Source organism: Pezoporus wallicus, unplaced genomic scaffold (genome assembly GCF_028554395.1).
Source record: "Pezoporus wallicus isolate ANWC-B61680 ecotype Strahan unplaced genomic scaffold, APGP_CSIRO_Pwel_v1 contig_3181, whole genome shotgun sequence".
In the NCBI taxonomy this organism is placed as follows: Eukaryota; Metazoa; Chordata; class Aves; order Psittaciformes; family Psittacidae; genus Pezoporus; species Pezoporus wallicus.
The window spans coordinates 1261956-1284576 of NW_026641700.1; the positions used below are offsets into that span (position 1 = coordinate 1261956).

The 22621-nt window shown below is 40.1% G+C and overlaps 1 protein-coding gene across 8 annotated transcripts in view; it reads right to left on the reverse strand.

The window, feature by feature from the left end:
- RBMS3 (RNA binding motif single stranded interacting protein 3) overlaps positions 1 to 22621 on the reverse strand; it is a 722404-nt gene that overhangs the window by 344567 nt on the left and 355216 nt on the right. For 6 of the 8 annotated variants that reach the window (XM_057424892.1, XM_057424891.1, XM_057424893.1 and 3 more), the window contains one exon: positions 2925 to 3094. In XM_057424892.1, coding sequence (XP_057280875.1) covers positions 2925 to 3094 — 170 coding nt within the window. The remainder of the gene's footprint in view (positions 1 to 2924; positions 3095 to 22621) is intronic. The other 2 variants (XM_057424896.1, XM_057424898.1) reach the window with 1 other exon arrangement.

The window sequence follows — 22621 nt, forward strand, 5'->3', positions numbered from 1 at the left end:
TTTCCTTTATCATTATTATCACTGGTGGTAGCAGTAGTGATTTGTGTTATACCTTAGTTACTAAACTGTTCTTATCTCAACCTGTGGGAGTTACATTCTTTCGATTCTCCTCCCCATTCCTCCAGGAGCTGGGGGAAAGGGGGAGCGAGCAAGCAGCTGTGTGGTTCTGGGTTGCCGGCTGGGCTTAAACCATGACAGAGAGAAATACTGTGGGTTTAGAACATTATTCCCCAGACCTGCCAAATGTCAGACAATATAAGTGACAGTTGTACTGCTGGCAGCCTTGTCACATTCTAGAACAGAGGAAATGGGTTCAGAAGGGCTCATTTTAGGCACTGGCAGCTAGCCTAGGGGAACCAGTGTCCTGGACATAAGCTAGCTTTGGTGAATAGCTCTCTTAAATGCAACTCTCCAAAAATCTTGCGCTGCAAAATAGTAATAAGTTTTATGGACTGGTATTTAGGTTTTCACCTCACATCTTGCAGCAAATTAGACTAACACTTTGATGCAGGAAGCCTAGGAGCCAGCACCTTCTGCTGTTTTGTGAAAACCTGTTACATAAAGTCTTTCACACATAGTGAGACCCCAGACTTGTAAGCTACGAGATCTCTACAGAAGACAACCATTTCTGAACAAATATAAGTCTTGCTTATATAGCAGCAGATTGCTGCTATACATACTGCAGTGGCAGGGGGAGAAGGGATTTGGACCTTTATCCACCTCTACTATGTAACCATCTGCAAAGCTAAAGAAAATGCCCTTCAATATATTACTTCTAAAATCTACATGCTACCATGATAAATTTTTGTCTTTTCAGATATTTAAGTTTTGCTCTACCATCTTTCCTTTTGCTTTGACAAATACCTCTAATATTCTGAAAAAAAAAAGACAGAACAACGATCTGGTTTCTCCTCACTTCCATACAGAGAAAGGATAGAAAAATCAGCAAAATGAATGTCAGCATTTTTCCTAAAGAGCATCTGTTCACACAGGAACTCCATGATACCTAGATAAAGGCCTCTAATCACAGAGCAGATTAAGTTTAGTAGAGTGCATTAAAAATTTTGCCACAGTGCTGAAAGGAAGCTCTGAGATAATCAATGTGCACTTCCCATACACAGGGATATATGTAAGGGGTCTGAACTTTGTGATTCAAGTAGCACTGCTCATACCAGAGCCTCACATCATGACTGCAGCACTAAGTGCCAAAGCCATGAGGCTCTTCTAGGAATAGTTAGCTCATTCCTTATTGGTTGAAAGCATTTGTCTGAACTTGGAAAGGGTCAGACTATAACAAGATGTACGACAAACTAGCTTTCTGAACATCAGCAGACTAGAGTCAATTTATACCTACTGAGGATCTGGCCCTTAAACAGGAATTATCTGTGGCTGTCACAAGCAGGAAGTGTCAATGAATGTAGCTTGTACAAATGTCAGACAGGTACACTCGCAATTCAGCTTCCATGAAATACAAAAAAATCACCAGCATACTATACTCCTGTGAGCAGTTGGCCCGTTTACCTGTAGCAGCTTTAACAGGAGAAAGTCACAGCGAAGAGATTCAAGCTCATATAATTCTGTTAAAGTTCATATATCAACTGCAGTAAGAAGGCTAGTTCCAATCCTAGGCAGCCACGTCCACATAAAGCATATCCAGGGAAGTCTTTCAGGACATTTCATCAAAATCAGGAAAGACAGGATCACATAAAATTGTAGCATACCATTAAATTGTTAATCCTACAGCGAGATTCAAAGCAATATTTTGATTCAAGCCATTAGATCAACCATAGACTGCTCCTTACTTTACCAAACTTCATTTATTTGTTTAACTTATTTGCAATCTATTTGAAAGGCTGATTTGTGATGAAAGATGCCAGAAATACTGTTGTCTTTTGCAATAGACAACTCTGTGGCAAAGCATTATCGTTCTGCATCATAACAAGAATGGATTTTTATTTTTCAAATCTCTCAATGTTCTTATTTCAACACAAAAAATAATGTGTTATCCTAAATTCCACCCAGGTGATCCTAGTTTGGAATCTCAAACTGTATTATTCCCCTCCCTCATCACAGAACCAACTAAGTTGGAAAAGACCCTTAAGATCATCAAGTCTAATCATTACACCACGACTGCCAAGTCCACCAAAAACCACATGAATAATAATCTAGACTTCGGAAATCCACTCAGGTTCTCATTTCTACTCTCATTACGCACTACTTTCAGTCAACTGAGGAGGGGTAAGAGGATGCAGTGTTTTAGGAAACAGTTCTTTTGATGATGCATGAGGAGCAAAGAGCTCCTTTCTGTTGCCTCTCCGGTTTCAACAGGAATAAAACAATAAAACTGACATTTTTCAGCACAATGTAGAAACATGACTCAAGATAAACAGTGCTGCTTTCTACATCATCATTTTTCAGTGGAACTGCAGATGCAGACGCAATTATATGTTAATTAGATGGTTATCAGGCCACCCTCAGTGGGTTTCATACTTCTCAGTCTTTGAGCCCAGCAATATGTGACACAGCAATCACAAAATGTGACAAATAACCAAAGTGAGATCACCCACGTTCTGTTGTACACCAGGCTGTGATTCACAGATCACTGTAACTAAAACCTGTCATTAGGGAGGTTTGCCATGCAAATTCTTCTTTTAACATAAGAAACAAACCCCACACATTAAAATAAACAGAAGTCAATGTGAAGGCCCTCATGTCTCCATCCCCTAAAGTTCATTACCAGAAGATTTTCCAACAGACATTAATTAGCTGTTCAAACTAAGGACTAACACTTGGCCTTCAAGCGCAGAAGGCTTCTGATGTCTTTTTGTGGACATCGTAAGTCCACATAAGTCCTTCCAGTAAACTGAAAGGCCAGCTTTGACAATTTCCTACCCAAAGACACAGAGTATATTAAGTGCACTTACGGCTGGCACAGCTTGATAAGGTCCTGATCAGTGGTGCCGGGTGGAAGGCCTCGAATGTACAGGTTGGTTTTACTCAACTGCTCTCCACTGCTGTTGTTGCTGCTGTTGTTGCTGCTGTTTGTGCTGGGGCTGGGAGGAGCCATGGGGTGGGGAGCTGGTGCATAGGACTGCTGGAAACAGAACAAAACAAAGTGGCTGTTACTGGAAAACAAAAGCATGGGGTGGACTCATGTGCTTTACCCAGGTAGTTCTAGAGTTGTGTACTGAGGGCATGCTTGTCCTGATCGCCTCAGGCTGCCCCCTCCTATAACGCGTGCACCCACCCAGACCCAGGAACACCCTACAAAAATGCCAAACTGAGCTGAGATTTGGGGTTTAGCCATGACTATGAAGTGATTATGTTACCTTTTTTAAAAAAATCTTGAATCAAAGTAGCTCATTTATAAGCCTATTTTATCTAGATCACAAAATAAAGCTCAGAAATAACAGATACTCGGGAGCGACAAGTATTAAAGGAAGAATTTAAACTTAAGCTGCTTTAAGAATACTCCAAGAAAATAAGAATATCTAGGCAAAGGTTTAGAAGCTGATGCCAGAAGCCTAGTTAGTCTTTTCTAAACATGAGGAGCATCCAGTACATGCAGTCAGGTGGCAGAGTCTTGACTAGCCTGAGTGTGGGAAAAAAAACAAACATCCAAACAGCCTGAAATGACTCTGTCTTTACAGGTGACTTTCACAATAGAGAAAAAGGGGCTGCAAAAGATGATCCAGCTAAGACCTCCTGCCCTCAAAACCTTACCACTTCTGAACAGCTACAAAGCACACACAACAACTGAGAAACACCACTTAAAAAGGGAGGAATTCTCACAGGGAAAACACCACTCTCTCCTAACTCCCTGGTAAATACATGCTGTGAAAGGAGACGCACACATGCTATATAAATTACTTAAGTGCCTCTGATCTGGCACAACAGGGAATTTAAGCTGCTGCAACCATCCCTGCCTCTCTGACCATCAGAGTATTTACTCGCAGCACAGAGTTCCTGTCAGAACGGAGGAGTGGCTGGAAGGAGAAGGCCATGTCCTGCCATCACTGTGACCTATGCAGGAAAGCTGAGATCTTAAGAGAGGAGTTGGAGAAGCTAAGGATTGCTGTGGGCCAAGGTTCCGGCTGGCAGTGAGAGAACTGGAGGCAGAGCTCCAGGAACACAGCTGCCTGCCGAGACATGGGAAATCCTATTTTCACAAGCTGATCAGTGTATTCTGCTAGCAGTATGCATGGTTACAACAGCAGGTAAATATTGGGCCAATGCTAAGTTAACCACAATGTGCTAATGGACTAATAAAAGCAAAACACCTGCAATTTTCATTATAGTACTAGCAATGACACTTCAGTAACATCTAATAGGTTTGTTCTGCATTTAAGCCTTGCAGAGAGAAAAATATTTAAGTCTCTGAGTAATTTTGAGCACACTGATCAACTGCCCCTTTACTTTCAGCGGTACTACTTTAGTGCTTATAATTGTGCCCATACAAAATCAGAGCCTCAGTAGATGGACATTTTTACCTCTTTCAAACAAGTCCCTTCACTTAGAAGAATCAAAAAAAGTTGGAGAACATAAGGGGAGCATCAGTGATAAGTGAAGCTGAGAGGCTTTGATTAAATACATAAAATACCACACTTGCACTGATGCCTCTCCTGTTGCCTTCTCTTTCCTGCTTCCCAGTTTCTCCTATTTAAACCAGGAGAGCTGGAACACACAATCAGATGTCAGGACATCAGAATTTCTCTGCCTGCTTGTAATGTGACTCAAGTAGGAACGATTAAAAGGAAAAAAAAGTTTCACAGACAGTGCAATGGCAACACTAGTAAGTAATGACACTACCTCTCATCTAGAGTAAAAGGAGACAGGGCAACAAGCTTCCTTCCCCAAGTATCTGTGTAGATACTTTTGCTGACAATCAAAAGCACTTAATGCATACGGATCATATTTCTCTGCACACACATTTTATCACTGGGTAATCCTCGCCCACCCAAGCTTCAATGTCATTCCCAGAAATAGACTGCTGAAGCAGCAGTCCCAGGTACCAGTCCCAGGGAACCATCTTGACTGAACTCCAATGCTGTAGGCAAGTCCTCGAAATCAGCTCCACGCTATGGCCATGGCACAGGCAAAAGTGCAGGCAACAGTAACCTCCAACAAATACATAACATGGGCATCTTAAAACATCCTGGCTGAAAGCATATTTAAATCTCTGGGCACTCCATGGCCATGGTAAAGGTAGATGTGACTGCATATAGCACATGTTTGGCTTTAGTATACTGAGAACTCGGGAAATACCCTGTGGTAATCTTACACATTTTGCTTATTGGTAAGATAAAATATAAATAATGTCAATATGACATTCTTACTGCTTTACCCGACAACTCCATGTTTACCATACACACTGAATGCACATAAATGATGTAAAGCAAAGACAGAATTTTCTGTAAGCCAATAAAGTGCTATGTGCCTTAACTATTAATTGTTATAATTAGGTATGTCTTAGGAAGGGAAAATGAGTAAATGGCCTACTGTCACACCAACCTAATAAGCAAGAAAAAAGAGTGGAAATATACCTTTGAAACACAAAAAGCAATTTTCATTCTATTATAAGATCTTTATCCTCACACAGAGGAAAGCATTGGGGGCCTAATTCTAATTTAAGCTTAAGACATTTTATCCCTCTTGGCCAGCCGAAAGGGGACCTAGAAACGAACATGAATTACATTTACACTGATTTTAAGGCCACAGCTATAAAAAGACAGTCCTTGGTGCACCCAGAGAATTAGGCCATGGGATAAGTGGTCTCTCAAGCAAGACCTGCTAAGACTATACACACACACAGATGCCCAGGTTCATGACAGCATCCTGGGAGATGCTCTAAGGGTGGGTACAGAGGCAGACATATTCCACTTTGGAGGATGCTGATCTCCTTAGACTGGAAAGCACCACTGTACTCCAAACCCTCTTCACTAATAAATCTCAGCCACTGCAGCCCACAGTAATTGCCATGCATATCTAATACCCCAGAAAGACTACAAAATTCCTGTACTAGGGTTGATGACATCTTCTGGTCAGTTGCCAGAATAAAAGCTTTGGGTCAGAAGCAAGCTTTGAATTCTTGCTTCCTGAGCTGATGAGTGTATGACTGATGGCAGAAGTATGCGATTTGCCTCCACATGAGCAAAGGGTCTGGTTCGTTAATCTCTACGTAATAACTGGAGTGAAAGAAATTAATGGCAACCTGATGATGATCCCAGATATGGACCACTTGCTACAGGATCCTGGATGATGCCAAAGTGGGGCATTGTCTGGGAAGCTGTGTGAACACCTTACAGCAGGGAATTCGTGCCTTGTTCTGATGTTGGTCCCTTCCATGTCTGGAGCCAAAGTGCTTAACTTCTCTGCCACAAGAGCTATAAGGAACACTGCTTTCCAGATTGGCTCAAAACACCCTGACACCAGCTGTAGAAATAATGCGAAAGACATTCTGCCAACACAGCCAAGCACAGGACCTGCAGTGTTAGAAAAAGAGCGTTAGGCAAAATTTACAAGTTTTACTTCAAAAGGAAGCTGGAATTCATAGCTGGCTTTGTCATTAATTTTTCAAATAACCAATGCAACCAACTCATTTTCCAGTTCTCATGCTTCAGAGGGGAGTATGTGGAGAATGAAATGTTTAGTAGATCATTCCAAGCAGCTTATTAATTTAGCATGGCTGGCTAATAGGATTTGTTTTCATCTGCAAAAAATGAATGAAATTTCTCCCTCTTTACTATTTAAAAGCAAGAAATCAATGTGCTTAATTCTTATCCAGCCTCATGAACACACTCTTGTGCTTAAACCCTACCACTGAGCTTTCTGAAGCTAAGTGTCCCATGCCAGTACACACAGCTAAGCATGAGTAATGAGATACCTTGGTCTTTCTTACTAAATGAGCCAGAAATGCTGAACCAGAAACCTCTTGGTGACTAAATTAACATCCCTCCTCCTTTCCAAATCCAACCTCCTTTCATAAGAATGGTATTTATCTTCCCATGGCAACCACAGTACTCTTACATAGTCTTTCACTTGTTGCAAGTTTAGTCTAATGCATTTCTCTTCCAAAGCAAAACACTACTTAAAAAAGACAAATTTCAACTATTTTTCACGTACAATTCCTTTTGGATAGGAGTCACAGGCCCCAGATGCCAAGTTGTAGAGTCTGCTTTATTAGCAGCAGCTGGCTCCTTGGCAGGCTTCTGAGGCAGTCAGGCTTGTGGTTTTGGAGTGGCCTCAGAGCCTAGCATGCAGCTGGACAGCTATGCTAGCAGACTAGCCAATTTGTTTGTATTCACCTTTGACTATCCCAAATTTGTACTCTTTAATCCACTTGAAAGAAAGATCTTGGAAAGATTCCCCAGTACCACTGACGCACTGACTTTTCCTATCATAGTGCATAATTTGTATTTAAAAAAAATGAGCATAACACATAGACCTGCATTAAAACATGTGTTATTTAAGCAATTGTGAACACACACTATCCATTTCACTCTGAACGGAGTGTTTTCCAGCTGCTACATTCATCTCACTTAGAGCCCAATTGCCACAGAATTCCCTTAGCTCCTGATAGAGAGAATAAAATAAGGCAAAGTAGATATAAATAAATTGTGCAAATATTAGTTTACCGCTCACAGTAGCAGAACACAGCTCTCTTTACACCCTACTGTAGAAAGGAGTAATTTTTGAGCTGGAGGGTTCTTACTGGCCAATTACAGTAATGATGAGAGGATGCCACCAACTTAACGGCCCATTGATGGGAATTTGGAGCAGACTGAACAGAAAACCTCATATTAAGCAGAAGACAATCACAGTTGAAGAGAACACAGACAGTTAGGGCAAATAGACTAAGAAGAGTTGGACAGAAGCAGCTCTACTGCCTTTGGCTGGTTCCCTCAGTGAGGAGTAGCACCAAAAGACAAGCTGTATTTCTCATCCATAGCCAGGTGGAACAGAAAAGTGGATAAAAGATGAGCACTGAAACGTGCCACACACAAACATCCTGTATTTTAGAAATGCTGTGATCAAGGGAGCTCAAGGCATAATTTTCTTTCTGAGTTTGTAAGGCATTCACTGTTCTTGCAGAATCAACCCATGATTGTTGTCTAGGTCTCTAGCCAATGAAGGCCTGGAAGACAGAGCTTCTCTTGGACACTTCCCCATATAGCCAAGTCCTTCCTTAGACACCCAACAGAAAACACACAGATATAATAGTGCACATTTTCTAACCCCTCTGCACAGTAACAAAGCTTACTGAACTGTTTCCATAGAAGTACATACATCCCACCACCTGGCAATGGTTTCCATTTGGAAAAGAACGGCATGTGAAAATGCAAGTAAATTCAGAAGAGGAATACAGACAGTAAGCTTCAAAGTCTGTTCTATCACAGTTTCTTCAATCAAAGAAACCAGAACACACCTCAAGAGGATTTTGATTTCTCTGAATCCCTTGCAAGGCCTTTAAATGTGATTTGCGGGATACAAGGCTGGTGTTAAGCTCTCTGTACTACCACGGCACCACCGATTCCTTATGTCCCAGTTTACCACTCTGTCATGATTCTTCCTTATCTTTTCAAAGCTTATAAGATGCTATGTGATTACTGGATGAAAGATGTTACTGAGGACTGCAATATTACATTATTATAAGATGAGGCAAATAATACTAAAATGTAACTTAACAACTAAAGTTATCCCTAATTATTTTGCAGATAAAAATTTATTTTTTTCTGCATAAAATTATTTAGCTACCCTGTAGCCAAACTGAATGAATGAAACCATTTTAAAGCTTAAATAAAATTCCAATCCAATTAGATTTCGAAATAAAAATGATTATTTTTATTTTATTTAAAAACAAACTTGGAATTATTCAGTCACTGTGCTATCTTGCTTCTTGTATACATTGAATTTATGGTGGTTTTTTTTCATTCTATTCCAAACAATATCTTTAGTCCACAGGAAAAAGTTGTCATTGTTTTTGCTTAAAAATCACTTATGAAAAATTACAATGATTAAAAAAAAAGAAACCACAAAAAAATTAGTCTTTCAGTAGGCACATTAGTTATTCAACAGTCAGATAGGCTAGTAGATACTTTGAGATCTTTGTTTCACAGACAAAGCTATTGGAATTAGTAGACTAAATGCTTCTGGGGCTTACAGTTCCCTTGAACCTGGCACAAAGCACTATAGGTCCATAAAGCAGAAGCTCAGGCAAAATTTGGCTCAATTTTCTTTGTTCTAAAATACTTCTCTTCCAAATCATGACTGCCCAGCTTTTAGCATTTTATAAACACTTACACATAGACAATATATAGGAAGCAAGGCATCCACAGGAGGAGGATGAAGTCCTTTATTGGATAGTACCTGCAAAGTAGGTCTCATTTTATACATTTTTTTGCATTAAAAACAAAGCAACGACAAAACAAAAGCAATTCACTCTTCTTGGCTATCTTTTAGAGCACTGAGAGTTTAGCAATCATTACCTAAGGTGACACACACAAGAAGCCTGAAAATTTTCTCACTGATCACAGTATCTTCTAAGAGGCTGAAATACATCAAACTATACATCACTCCATTTCCCACCATTACTAACAGGAAACTTGAAAAGTAAATTGGTCAGGTGGAAAGAGGCTTATTTTGAAGTACAATTAAGCTTAAATAATAAAGTGGATTAGAGTACCTATCAACAGGGGAGACTGATGATCATCTTGCCTGAGGATGAACAGGCCCCAGCAAAACCCAGTCCAAGACAAGGGAACAGGGGAGAGATAAAGAACATTGTCTGCAGACTGAGAGTGTCTCAGTCGTTGCTGTCCCACTGGGTTTAGGTCACTAAATAAATACAAGCTGCCAGCTTCAGCCCTTCACCCTCTTCCCCCCTACATGTTGCTAAACCAAAGATAAAACTGCTTATCCCTCATAAGCAATATTCCATTTATCTGTGGACTGCCTGCCATTCTGGACTAAACTATGGTAGCTTCCCTGAATTTAGGGCTTCTCACATCCAGACAGGAGGGTAACAGTTTAGACCTTAGCACTAAAAAGCCGAAGACTAGGAATGAGAGCTGTGTCACCAAATAAATATTTTCCATAGCAGAAAATAACCTTCAGTCTTGTGTCCTCTCATTTATTTGATTGCAGGAGGCTCCCATGACAGATCAATTCCTGTGGCATTATTTCTCAGAAAGGGAGAATAATTTTTTCTATAAAGTATTTTGGCAGTTTGGCAAACTCATAAACAATACTCTATATTATTTGACATAAATTAGTGTTATTGCTTCATTATCCAGTCTAGCATATTTTATTGATGTACTGAGACTAAATATGAACAGAATCTAAACCTTAAAAACACTAAATCTGAGCAATCAGGATGATAACACATTGCAATTCCCTAATAAGAGTATTTTAGAGCACAAATTGAAATACGACAGCAATTACTGCCTGTGATACAAACACCACGTGGTTAAAAAAAGGGGAGAAACTACAGATTTGAGCAGAAATTATTGTTTGTGTTTACATTTCCATATAGCCAGTTTTGGGGCTACAATGATGAGTTCTCAGTCCTTGCGAAGAATAAAAATGAAGTTTAAAAGGCATAATTTTGATACTTTTCAAACGTTTACGAAAGCAAACATTTCTGTTTCTGAGAAACTACATGTACTCTCTGGGCATTTGTTTACATGTGGCAGACTAAAAGTATCTTGGAAATGAGATGCAGGAGGCACATACTTCATTGTGTATCTTTTCTTCACACAGTCCACATGTACCACAGCATCAACACTGGTGCAAGGACCTTAGAGTAAAAGCCCATCACATAAAACTGAACTTAAAGCACAGGAAAAAAAGCCAAAACATCAGTATCATCTCTTTCCTTTCCACATGAGGATTTGACAAGCAGAGATCAAAACCAGATGTGTTTTCATTCTGCAAAAATAAAGCCCAACCAAAAAGGTTTTTCAAAATCCAGCCCAAGTTTCCTCAGTTTGTCTTTCTTATGGACGAATGAAGCAGGAAGTCTGCCACTGTCGGGATAAGCATTGATGGGATGGAGGATCAGGGTGGCAGAGCTCCCCAGGAACAGCTCCCATCATCATCCAGTGTTACCACAACGTTTTGTAGGTGTTTATGGGGAACCTCTGCCCCCTCTACCCAGTTCTATATAAAGATGAGTTCTGCCTCCCGCCTGCAGCCAAAGGAATCCACAGAACACAGAGTCTGGGAAAGGTGTGTCCCAAAGATAACAGTGTCCCAAAGATAACAGGACAGAATTTGGGGCATTCCACAATAGCGGGAGTTCATGTTTTCTTTGAGACTCCTTGGGCTACAGCAATGCACTGCTCCCAGGCTGGGGGCCAGAGGATGCCCACAGAAGATATAAGCCACCACAAACCTCTCTACATTCTTGCTTCTGGTGCAAACTCCTGTAACAAGTACATAATAGCAAATACTTTTTAAAAAAATTATCCATAAAGTCATTACAATTCATACTGAACTAGGAAGGAGACAATCAACCTCTTAAGACTGATGTATGTAATGTCATTTAAAGGACATCTAGAAAGACTTTCAACAGTAAGCTGATACCATTAGATTCTTATCCCTGCTGTAGCAGTTAGGACTTAGTAATCGGCCTATGGACATAGTTGGCCAAGGTAGTGCTGGGCACCTTCACACTTCTGACAGTCCTGAGCATTGTGCCATGAAAAGCTAAGGGACATAGGGAAGCTGGGGTGGCCATGCATAGGGCTCATAACAGGCAGCTGGGTCTGAAACCCCATGTTAAGAACTTCTCTATCCCATTCCAGGTACTTCTCTTCATTCTTAAAACAAGTTGTCTGTGTAAGAGAGTGAACGTTATAACTGAAGTCACCATTATAAATGAGCTAGAACACTGTTTGGTCCCACATAAAGAGTGAGGTGAAGGAATGGGTCTCTGCAAGACCCTGAAGGAACTTGGTAATGAGGTGAATTACAGACCTTTGTCAGGCCAAAGGCAGTTTTGAGCATGACATTACCAACAACCATGGAACACATAAAACATTAAGTACCCGGGAAGGTGAGCAAGATTTGCCATGATACATTTTGGGATTTAAGCACTTACATTTTCAGCTAGTGTCACTATGTGCTCGAACTCACATGCTAAGGAAGTTGAATGCAGATAAACATGCTCTACTGTAGACTCTGGGCCCTTATAAAATCTCCATTTCCTCCAGATTTCATGTGGCAGAAATGGGAGGTAGTGTGGGAAACGCTATTTAATTTCCTTTGATTTAACAAACACCTACTATAATTTACATTTCAATTTTCTTCCAGGCATCAATCAAATCCACTTGAGGTAAAACTTACTAAAACTAAATAATCAATGCAAAAATAGAGAACATGTTTATTTTTTGAATTTGCAGAATTACACTCACTTTATTTACAGGCAATTCTATTTTATTTCCTTAAAGTCCAATTTCTGTAAATGATACTGGTTTTGAGGATTAATTAAACATTCCGTGAGCGTGCAAAAACCCCAACACTCCTGTCTTTTTGTATACATGCAATAACACCCTATTTTTGTTTCCATTCATACTCTTATTAGAAAATCATCTCTACCTTAGGATGAATTGAAGCCTGAACAATAAACCCTCAAGATACATCCCGTATTCATACCAAATGCAGACTGAGATTATTGGACCATGTGTATAACTAAATGCCACAGCAGCTACTGCCCATTGAGAACTGGGAATGCCCACAGGACTACTAAATGATGAAAATCTCCTCCTAAATTTTGTAATACTTGAAGCCACTAGAAGGTGACAACTCTTTCTTAGCAGCTACTGAGATTCTGACATCTGTTTTTGATAGAAGGTAAATAAAGATCTTGAACTTCTTTGAAAAGTAAAAATAACTTTAGAATGTCCATTTTGCTTCAAAATCAGTGAATCTGAATATGCATAAATCTGCTGTGCTAGTTAGACAAAAGACCCGTAATTTCTTACACTGTAATCCTGTATTATTCAGCAAGTCCCTTCCATTCTAATACCTTCTTCTTCCTTCAATGTTTCCACCATCTCTGATTTTTAGCACTTTAGCAGGAGATGGTGGAGAAGGGGGGGAGAAGAGGTCTCAATTTACTAAGGCAGAAGTTCTTCGTCTCTTGACGAAGCAACAGATTGTCCTTCTGCGTTTGTCCAAAGTTTCAAATGTGATTTGACTCACACACTCAAAAATGGTGACTCAAAATATCCATACAAAACTAACTTACAGCTCCGCAAAAGTAACCTACCCTCTTCCCCCCCCCCCACCCCCATATGCACAGAATGGGTCATAACAAGAGCAAAAACTTCATTTCATCATGACAACTTTCTTTTCTCATTTCCCTAAAATCATCATTATTTTCTGCTAATTGTTGTGGGATGATGAGCTAACACACAGAGATTTAGCAGAAGTTGTTTCGCCTAAACCATTTTGGGCTTTGTGCCACGGACTTTTTCCATACTGTGCGTAACAATACGAAGAACCTGAACTATGCTCAGAAGTGAAGAGCCTTGCAACCTGGGGACTCAGCTGCTTTATTATGCATCCATGTAAAATCCAACAGAACACTAATTTGGATAATGAGGCGCTCCTCTTGCAGGCTACAGGAATTCAGAGAACTAAGATACATGTGTTAAAATTCCTGAAACAAACAGAAGAGAAAAGGTTCTTCTGAAAAACAAGAGATTCTAACACATTTATCTGTATTTATTATGGGTTTTTTTTGGTCCAAATTACACATTTCTTGATAAACAAGAGCTTAACTTTCTTTCTGCACTGCAACACTGCCTCCAGTCTCTTTTGTTAAGTTTCTGGCTTTTTGACCTTTTAATATTCTTCATTCACGATTTGTTTTTTAAAGTCTGCATTTTTTCTGTGCAAATAATATGTATTTGAAGTAATTTCAAATGTTAAATCAGGATCAGCAAAATAAGAAAACCTTCTTAATACATTTCCTTAATCAATGTTGTACCAAGCCTTAGAATAAAAGCTTGAAGAATGTCAGCATGTAACAATAAGGTTTATATCTCAAATTGGACACATAAAAATATTCTAAAAGTCTTAATATCACTTAAAACCACTGTCATAGACTCATACGCACAAGATGTTGAGCAAAAAAAGGAACTCAAGTCTAAAATGAAAAATAATTTACATACAAAACCAGAATGGGGAGAGTGACAACAATACTTCTAATAAAACAATAAGCAGAATGTAACAAATACACACCGTGTTACCAGCTGGAGCAGATACTGGTTACAAATACCAGGGCAATAAGGTTGTCCATGGGCATGCTGGCAGTAAAAGGAACACTAAAGAAAACATTTGCTCACTGCTGGATAGGGCACGGGACTAGTGGCAAAGGGTACGGAACAGATGGAGGTACTTGGCGCTTTCTTTTCCTCAGTATCCACTGGCAAGGTCTTCTCCAGTCTCTCTGCCTAGCAGTAGGGCCTGGAGTGAGAGGTGCTCCCCCAGAAGAGAAGTATTAAGTTAGAAAGTACTCCAGGAAACCAGTTACATGCTACTTGCTACTCAATAATGACTGTAAAGGAGCCAATGCCACCGAGAGGTTGCTCTGTCCTAACTCTGAAAGGCCATGGCAAATGGAGGCCATCAGGATGTTCCTCGTGACTGGATAAAGGCAAACATTACACTTGTCTTCAAAAGAGGGAGGATACAGGGTACAGCAGGCTGGCCACAGCCTGCCAAAAATGAAGAAGAAAGCCTCATAGAAGCTGTGCCTAAGCACATGAGGGCCACTGAGAGCAGCCACCATGGATGACCTAGGGCAAATAACACTTGGCCACTTGCTTGTCTTCCGTGTTGAGACAACCAGCTCTACAAACTGTGGGAGAGGACTGGAAATTGTTTATCATGACTTTAGCAAGTCCTGCAATATGGCACCTTCACAAGCTGGAAGACAGGAGGAAGTACACTCTCACCGAGATCGCAGGTAACACCAACTTGGGGAGAACAGCTGACTGACTAGGGAAAAGGATGTGCGGGTCTTGCCTGGTGTAATTTTCTCCTGGTGTAGAGTTAATTTTCTCCTGCCTCAAAATATTAGTATTCAGTATATCCAATGCTATATAAGAAAGAATTACTCAACACAAAACTCCTTCACCTCACACATTAGGTATGTTAAAAACCCTCCGAGTTTACTTACAGAACAAATGACTACTAAGTGATTTCTGCAGGCGCAGATACATCCTTTAATCAAATTCAGCTGCACAGAAAGGATTTAGTAAAACTGACACATCTGAACTTTATTCCTTCGCTATGCTTTGACCTCAAGTTTAGTTCATTTGCTAAAGTCATTATTAAACAACGTTCTACGCAGATTTCAGCAGCAGTAATATTTACATTAATGCAATATCTTTGGGTTAAAGGAATTAGAAATGCTGAAAATCCTATTCTTCAGCTTCTTTGAAGATGTAGTCTAAGGAAACACTGTCTAAGAGAAAACAGTACCATTTTAAAGGCAGTCTGGTTTTCGATTATTTTAAATAAAATCAACTGGCAGATCTTTACAAATCTCCGAGACTGGTTTACGTGCATGGTGTCCCTGCCCATGGCAGGTGGGTTGGAACTAGATGATCTTAAGGTGCTTTCCAACTCTATTCTATGATTCTATGATAAAGTTACACAATGCCACTGCCAGCTGCCATCTGATAGTCAAAGTACAATTTTGGTAAGATTTAAAATTAAATGCACCCCTAGATATCACAAATACCTTCTTAAAATAGGGAAGGCAGTCTGACTCCCCCAGTCATATAAAGGCATAACTCCCAAAGGGCAGTGTATTCAGACCAGGTAGTCAGAGTATCTACGCTCAATATCAGACATAAAATGTCACATACAGTAGATCTAAAGTGATAATTACAACTTAAACCTCAACTTTGGGGACTCTGGCCCAAGAAAACTTGAAAAATAACTTCTTCAGTGATCTTAAAACTGCAACAGTACACTCAAGGACATGAGCATCAATATTGCTAGTCTCCAAGGTGTGTTTGAGGACACTGCAGGACTGAATCCTACTTACAACCCAAGGCACTAAACTACCAGTAAATACCTCTGCAAATGCTGGGGTCTTGTGAAAAACAGAACATATCTAATAAGGTATTTAAATGACCACGTGGTAACGACTACTCACATGGGATCCAAATTCAGATTGCACGGGCTCATGAAGAAGTCCAACATTTCCTAACTTCCTGACTGCATAACCTTAAAATAAATAATAGAGTCTAATAGCAGAAGCTGACAGATACTTTTGTAAGAAACGCCACATTTGGGAAAACAAAAAGCCCACCCAGCAGAGTGCTTTACATTTGGGAGTTGCTAATAACAGGTCTTTTGGGAAATGGCGTAAGAAATGCAAGCAGAGAGTAATTATTCCCAGTACACCTTCTACTTTGCGACTTCCCAAACAGAAGCCGTACGTGGACCATCAACCTAACACATACCAAATGTTCTACCTCTTCTATGATCTGACCAGTTTAGACTTTAGCCCTCTAAAAACCTCTCTGTGGGAATCAGTTTTAGAATTTAATATTATGTTAAAGAAAACATTTTAAAAAAAATCTAATTATTTTAAATCTGCCACAAAAAAAAAAGTAAGTTGTGCTGCTTCCCCCTATTCTTGTTTTACAAGAAAAATTTTGCTGTGGTTCTTTTTTCACCATTCTCCCAATCAGAACATTTTACCTGAAATTGCCATACTGTATCCCATGTCTTACATAGACAATCCTCAAAAAACATGAGGAAGGGCAAGCCACCCAGTCAGAACTCTTTTCACTCTAGTGGTGTTAATTCTCATATGCCTAATATTTTGTTTGTAATAGCTTGCCACTAAATTTCCTTTCTTGAGCCTAGGGCTAACATAGTCCCTGCAGGGCAAAAAGTCTTTCCATGAAGTAAACAACCTGTTATCAGGCTATCGTATATTTCACTGAGGTCCATTTAGAATTACAATTCTCTCATCCTACCAGCCCAAACAGACAAAACTCTGCTGCAGAGGAGGGAATCTACGCAGCAATATGGCTTTGCTTCAAGAGACCCTGCCATAGCTTTCTGCTGCCAAACAGAGCCTGGCTCTCTCTGTCCCTGTCTTTGGTTCCCCAAACTCAAGACCTCTGGAAGAGCCTTTGTTACCAGCAGACCTTTGACAATCCACTGGTCTGCCAGGGATGATCACAGTTTAAAAGTTCCTTTACAGGCTGTATACTGAGGGTTTCTGAGCCACAAGTGGCCTCTTGGCATCCTCCTCTCTTTCCCTCCCTCCCCGCTTCTAAACAGCGGCAGCTACATAAAAATGCTTCAGAGCATCTGGAAGGACAGGAACTGTTCGGGCTCTGATAGCAAATCGGGCAAGTAATAGGTAAGGGTCAATATGCAGAGTGATTCCTGCAATTAATACCATAGCTCCAAAAAATACAGCCACAGCTATGAAGTCACACATGTGCATTCATTACATTTCTCAGCCTAAATATCATACATTTATTCAGCAAAGAAACAGTTTTTCTTTTTTCATTCATGTTTTTTACAGTCTTTGGTAATTCGTCTCCAGTAAACTAACTACTACATCAACACAAGCCAGGAAATCAAGACTTTGAAGCACCCTCTCTCCCAATGCCACCACGTACAATGACACACAGAATGGTTTTCCTTAAAGCACTACCCTCCAGAAGCGTTAACTGCCAGATTTCTGCAGTGACAGTCTGCAAGGCTAAAATTAGCAAGCGACACCTTCCCGTGCACCTCATCACATGATAGGAAACAAACATAAATAGGGAAATACAATATGTTCCTAAAGGCAAAGTCTGAATACTTTCATCTCCACAACAGTTTAGAATTAAAGGACACTTACACAAGTGAGTCCTCATGATACATCATCTGTTACTAGTGTTATAAGTCACTTTCTGCATAGTTAAAAAAATGACCACCTCTAAATATGCTTCTTCACGACTCAGTCTGGCCTTAGTCAAATTACTTTATGTCTATGCTAAAGATAAATTGTTTTATTAGGCACCAGTATGTTACCAGATGTCTATTTATTCCATCACCCCTCTATATTTCACCCAAGAGTATCAAAAACTCCTTCATGGGCCATATTCCTCCCTCCTGCACCACTGAGGTGCAACTGATTGCAGGCTGGATGGCAGACGTGGAAGATAAAACACCAGGTCATATTTCTCTTCTCTCGCCCCTAAAAAAGTACTGTGCAGTCCTTAACAGCCACGTAAAGCAGCCACATCCCTTCTTTTTCAAAACTTTTCCAGAGGACACATAAAATCTGGAGTATCTAAACCCATTTGTTAATTCAAACACAACAAATGGTAGACTAGAGCTACTGACGTTGCATCACAGTCCAAGCGCAGACAAATTATCAACTCATTTAGGACCTTTATTTCTCCTGCTTAAGGGAAGCAGGAGCAGTCCTTCGCACACAAACAAAACCACAGACATATGTCACAGTGTTGCATAACACTGCACAGCATACAACAGGAGTGCATATAGCTAATGTGTTTCAACTTACACAATGCTCTGACAACCTGCTTCTAAGCTTATCATCACCTCGCTGGTTCAGTTGAAGCTCAGCTCGACTATCATCTACTCTTCTTGATGCAGTGGCATGCCTGTGGCTGAGGAAAAGGGATAATGTCTTCCTGAAGCAAGGCTCTGGCTTGGCCACAGATTCCCAAAGCAGCACCTTGGATGCACTGAAGCCACTGCATTTCAGCAGACCTGAGGTAGGGAGAGGCAGAGATTTTTCTGCAAATCCCCAGGGATCTTACTGCTTCTATTTTAGTATCCCTAATTACAAACATCGCTATTTTTGGTCTTAAAACTGTCAGAGCTTCTATAAAATCAGCCACAGCATTTCACTCGAAGACATCCTAGCAGCGGGCAGCTCCACAGGCTAGCAGCCTACTTGTGAAAATTACGTTTATCAGCTACTCACTTGATCACAACAACATTTCTGACAGTTTAAAGTTGAGCCCCACTTAAAAGAAATCTTAAAAAAAAAAAAAAAAAAGAGAAAAAAGCCTCTGGATTAGAAGTTCTCACCCAGCATCCCAAATTTGTGAACTGACCTTGATGTTTTAATAAGAACTGTTTATGCCAACAAAAGGGAATTAAAACCGAACAAACACAAAACCCCCTCCCCTGACACAACATCTAAAGAGCAAACAAGGCCATTGCCATTGATTCCTTTCAAGCCATTCATCAAACTACTGGCAACAAAAATAAGGCCCAGCTTCATTACAAACAGAACAATAAAGAAAAAGGAGGTTGAAAATTTAGAAAGAAACGCTCACAGACAATAGAAGGATTTAAGATTTTTCTTCTTTTTTTTTTTTTCTGTCAACAATCCAGGCACCAGGGTTTTCTTTGCTGTGCTGAAAATTGCTAACATGAGCACTAACAAAATGATGTGGCTGTTTCCTATTAGTTCCATGACTTCAAATTTCAAGTGGTTCTTGAAATATTTCATTATTTATCAGAGCTTTTAAAAATATATACAACATTCATGAATGAAATAAGGACAGGAAAAAACACATAAGCAGGAGTTGATCTTACTCAAATATTCAAAATCGATTACTTTTGCTGCCTGTGAACCTAGCCTACCATTCCTATTCAGAGATTTTTCAAATGAGGTCAGCTTTCTCAACAAACAAAAGAAAAAAAAAATACACTACAAAAGACAAATCCACCACCAATAAAGAAAACTCTCAACACTTTCTCCAACCTAAGCCCACAACATTTGCCTTCAGCAGCCAAAGGCTCAGAAATGCCCTAGCTGTATTTATTAGCTATACAGTGGCATCAGTTGGGAAGAAGACACAAGAACAGCTCTGTTCTCCATTCCATGCACTCTAAAGACAGACACCCCTCCCATAGCGTTATGGTCCATGACCTTGGTCATGCTTTTGCCATCACCAAGGAAGGACAGCACTAACACACAAGGACCAACACACTCACCCAGGGCAGGCAAAGGCCAGTAAGCAGTGGTGAGATGCTAGGCAGAGATGAACAGAAGTGCCCAGTCAAGAAGAAGACACAGACAACCAGCATCTCAGTATGGCATCACTCAGCAATGCCCAACGCCTTGCAGCATCACCCGACCACTTTTTCACATTCATCACTTTGCACTGGAGTGGAAACTCTCAGAAATTAATGTGGATGGTAGGCCTGGCACTTTGTATCAATTAATACATTGTAAAATAAATAATACCAGTGATGTGACAAGGCTGGTAAGTGATTACCATGATGCCTCATAAATCGGTATCGACTTGCCATATTTTGAATTTAATGCAATTAAGGATATGAAAGGAGAAGCTTTCTTCAGGGAAAGTAAAGGTGGCAGGATAGAAGGTCTCTTGGTATCTAGTACCAATGTTAACAGTTGCATGCGAAGTGAGGCAGCAAGGTCATTATCCTTCCTGAAGATATGGTGGCACTGCTTATGCTAGCAGGTTATTTTTCCTCTATTTTCTAAGCTCCCTTGCAGTTATCACTGATGGCTGGTCTCCCTCTCTAAGCTGACAGTTTATCCAGTTGTTATTAAAATCGCTTCCATTCAAGCTGCCATTGTTTAATAGCCATGGTCTGTGTATATAAAAAGAAAACCCTTTAAAACACATTTCGAACACCTCTATTAGTCAAGGAAATATTTAACAGCAGCAGTAGCTAGGCAACGAGAGGTTAAGCTAGTTAGTGTTCGTAACAATTGCACTTAGCTATTCTATCCAATGGCAAGAACATCTTTGCATTTATCAAGGGAACAGATTTAGTAAGAAACTGCACACAGCAAGAAATAAATGAGAGATGCAGGGAAAACTTGCATTATTGTGGCATCTGCTAGAGCTATTTTAGAACAGTGTCCCCCTGTGGTGCTTCACTGACGGGCTTGTGAGTATTGACTAAAATTAAAATCCATTTCTCAGGCATTTGTAAATAGGCCACAAAAACTTAGCAAGTCTAAGGTGTTTGGGGCTTTTTATGGTCCCATCATTCTCTCCATCCATTTAGAATATGTTACAGCCTATGCTTTGCAGTGGCCCTTGTGCCCTGGACCTGCTAAGAGAAAGGCTCTGCACTTTTTCACCATTCCAAATGGCACATCCTCACCCCTCTTGCATATAGGATCAGTCTCAGGAAGAGCTTGTCCTGAGGGACTATTCACTCTTCAAACTAGACTTTAGTATTAAACCCAAATTTTTTGTAAAGACAAAGCAGGCTCTTTGCTCCCAATGGTTTTGGCATCCAATTTCCTTGGGTGCATGGGAAAACTCCGGTTTATCTTCTGCTTTACCAGTGCACAGAAACCCCCTGCACAGGCAAGGCCAAATATTTATATCCCGTAATATTTAGGTGCTTTTTAAAGGGCTGATTCACTGTCATATGAAGCAGAGTCCAGCTTTTTTTGAGGCAAGATGTTCAACTCACCAACATTTAATTACTTTTTTTTCTCCCATTAGGATGTGGCAGTCTGATCGGACAGCCAGAAAAATATAAATGCAAAAACGGCTTTGAGCAAGACTGCAAGCCCTCTGCTCCCCTTGGCAAATCTGAGCTACTCACACATGCACTGAAATAATTGAGGCAGTGTGAGAATATACTCATCTGTGTGAGCAAAGTTTGTGTAAATCCAGACACAACTAATCTCTAGAAAAATGCATATACTATCTTTTACCCTGATTTTAAATTCTTCAGTTGGTGTTACATGCTAAAGCAGTGTCTATGTTACCTCAAGAGACAAAGAGAAAAAAGAAGTACTGGGAACGTAAGACAGAACTAAAATGGTACGTCTGAAATTTAAACTAATATGCTAATCTAAAAGCCTCCATATTACGTGACTGGGTTTGGAACACAAAAAGCAGAATATATCATGATTTGAATAAGTTGTACTTAGCAATACGAAGGATAACTGCTGAGTTGCTGACTTTATTTCTGGAAAGTTAAAGTTTATTCTGATCCCAGCTATACCAACACATTAACTCTTACTGTTACCAGCTTCCACACAGTAGTATCAAAAGGGCTTTTCTTCTTTTTCAATGGGATGATAAAGAAAAATACCACTCTCTTAGCTATAGAAGTATTCCCATAAAACACAAATTGCTGACTTTGTATCATCAAAAGGGCCATCAGCTTAGGTAGAGAAAATTATTTGCACGCTGAAGGAGGAAAGTGCCAAACTGGAGAACAGAACATCTGCTATGGAGAAGGCTATAATTATCTCACACATCTGAACACCACTGGGCATTAAAGCTACACTAGCTATTTTGCCAGATACTCTATGTTCAGGGCTTTTACTTGACACCAGCAGGAAATAAGCAAGAGTTTGCAAGGCCTGTCAATACAGAACTTACACACTTCAAAAGGCTCTACTTTCGATGGCATATGCTTAGTCTTCCTGCTCTAATGCGATGAAAATCTGAACTATTTTGCTGTCACTGTCTTGTATTACAAAATGCTGTAACATTGCTAACTGTAGTGCTCACAGGCTAGCAACTGCTTCTGTGCTATCCATCCTGGCGTGCTCTGCTGGCTAAGCATTTTAATGGGGGTCCTGGAGATTTCAGAGAGAAAGCAGGAA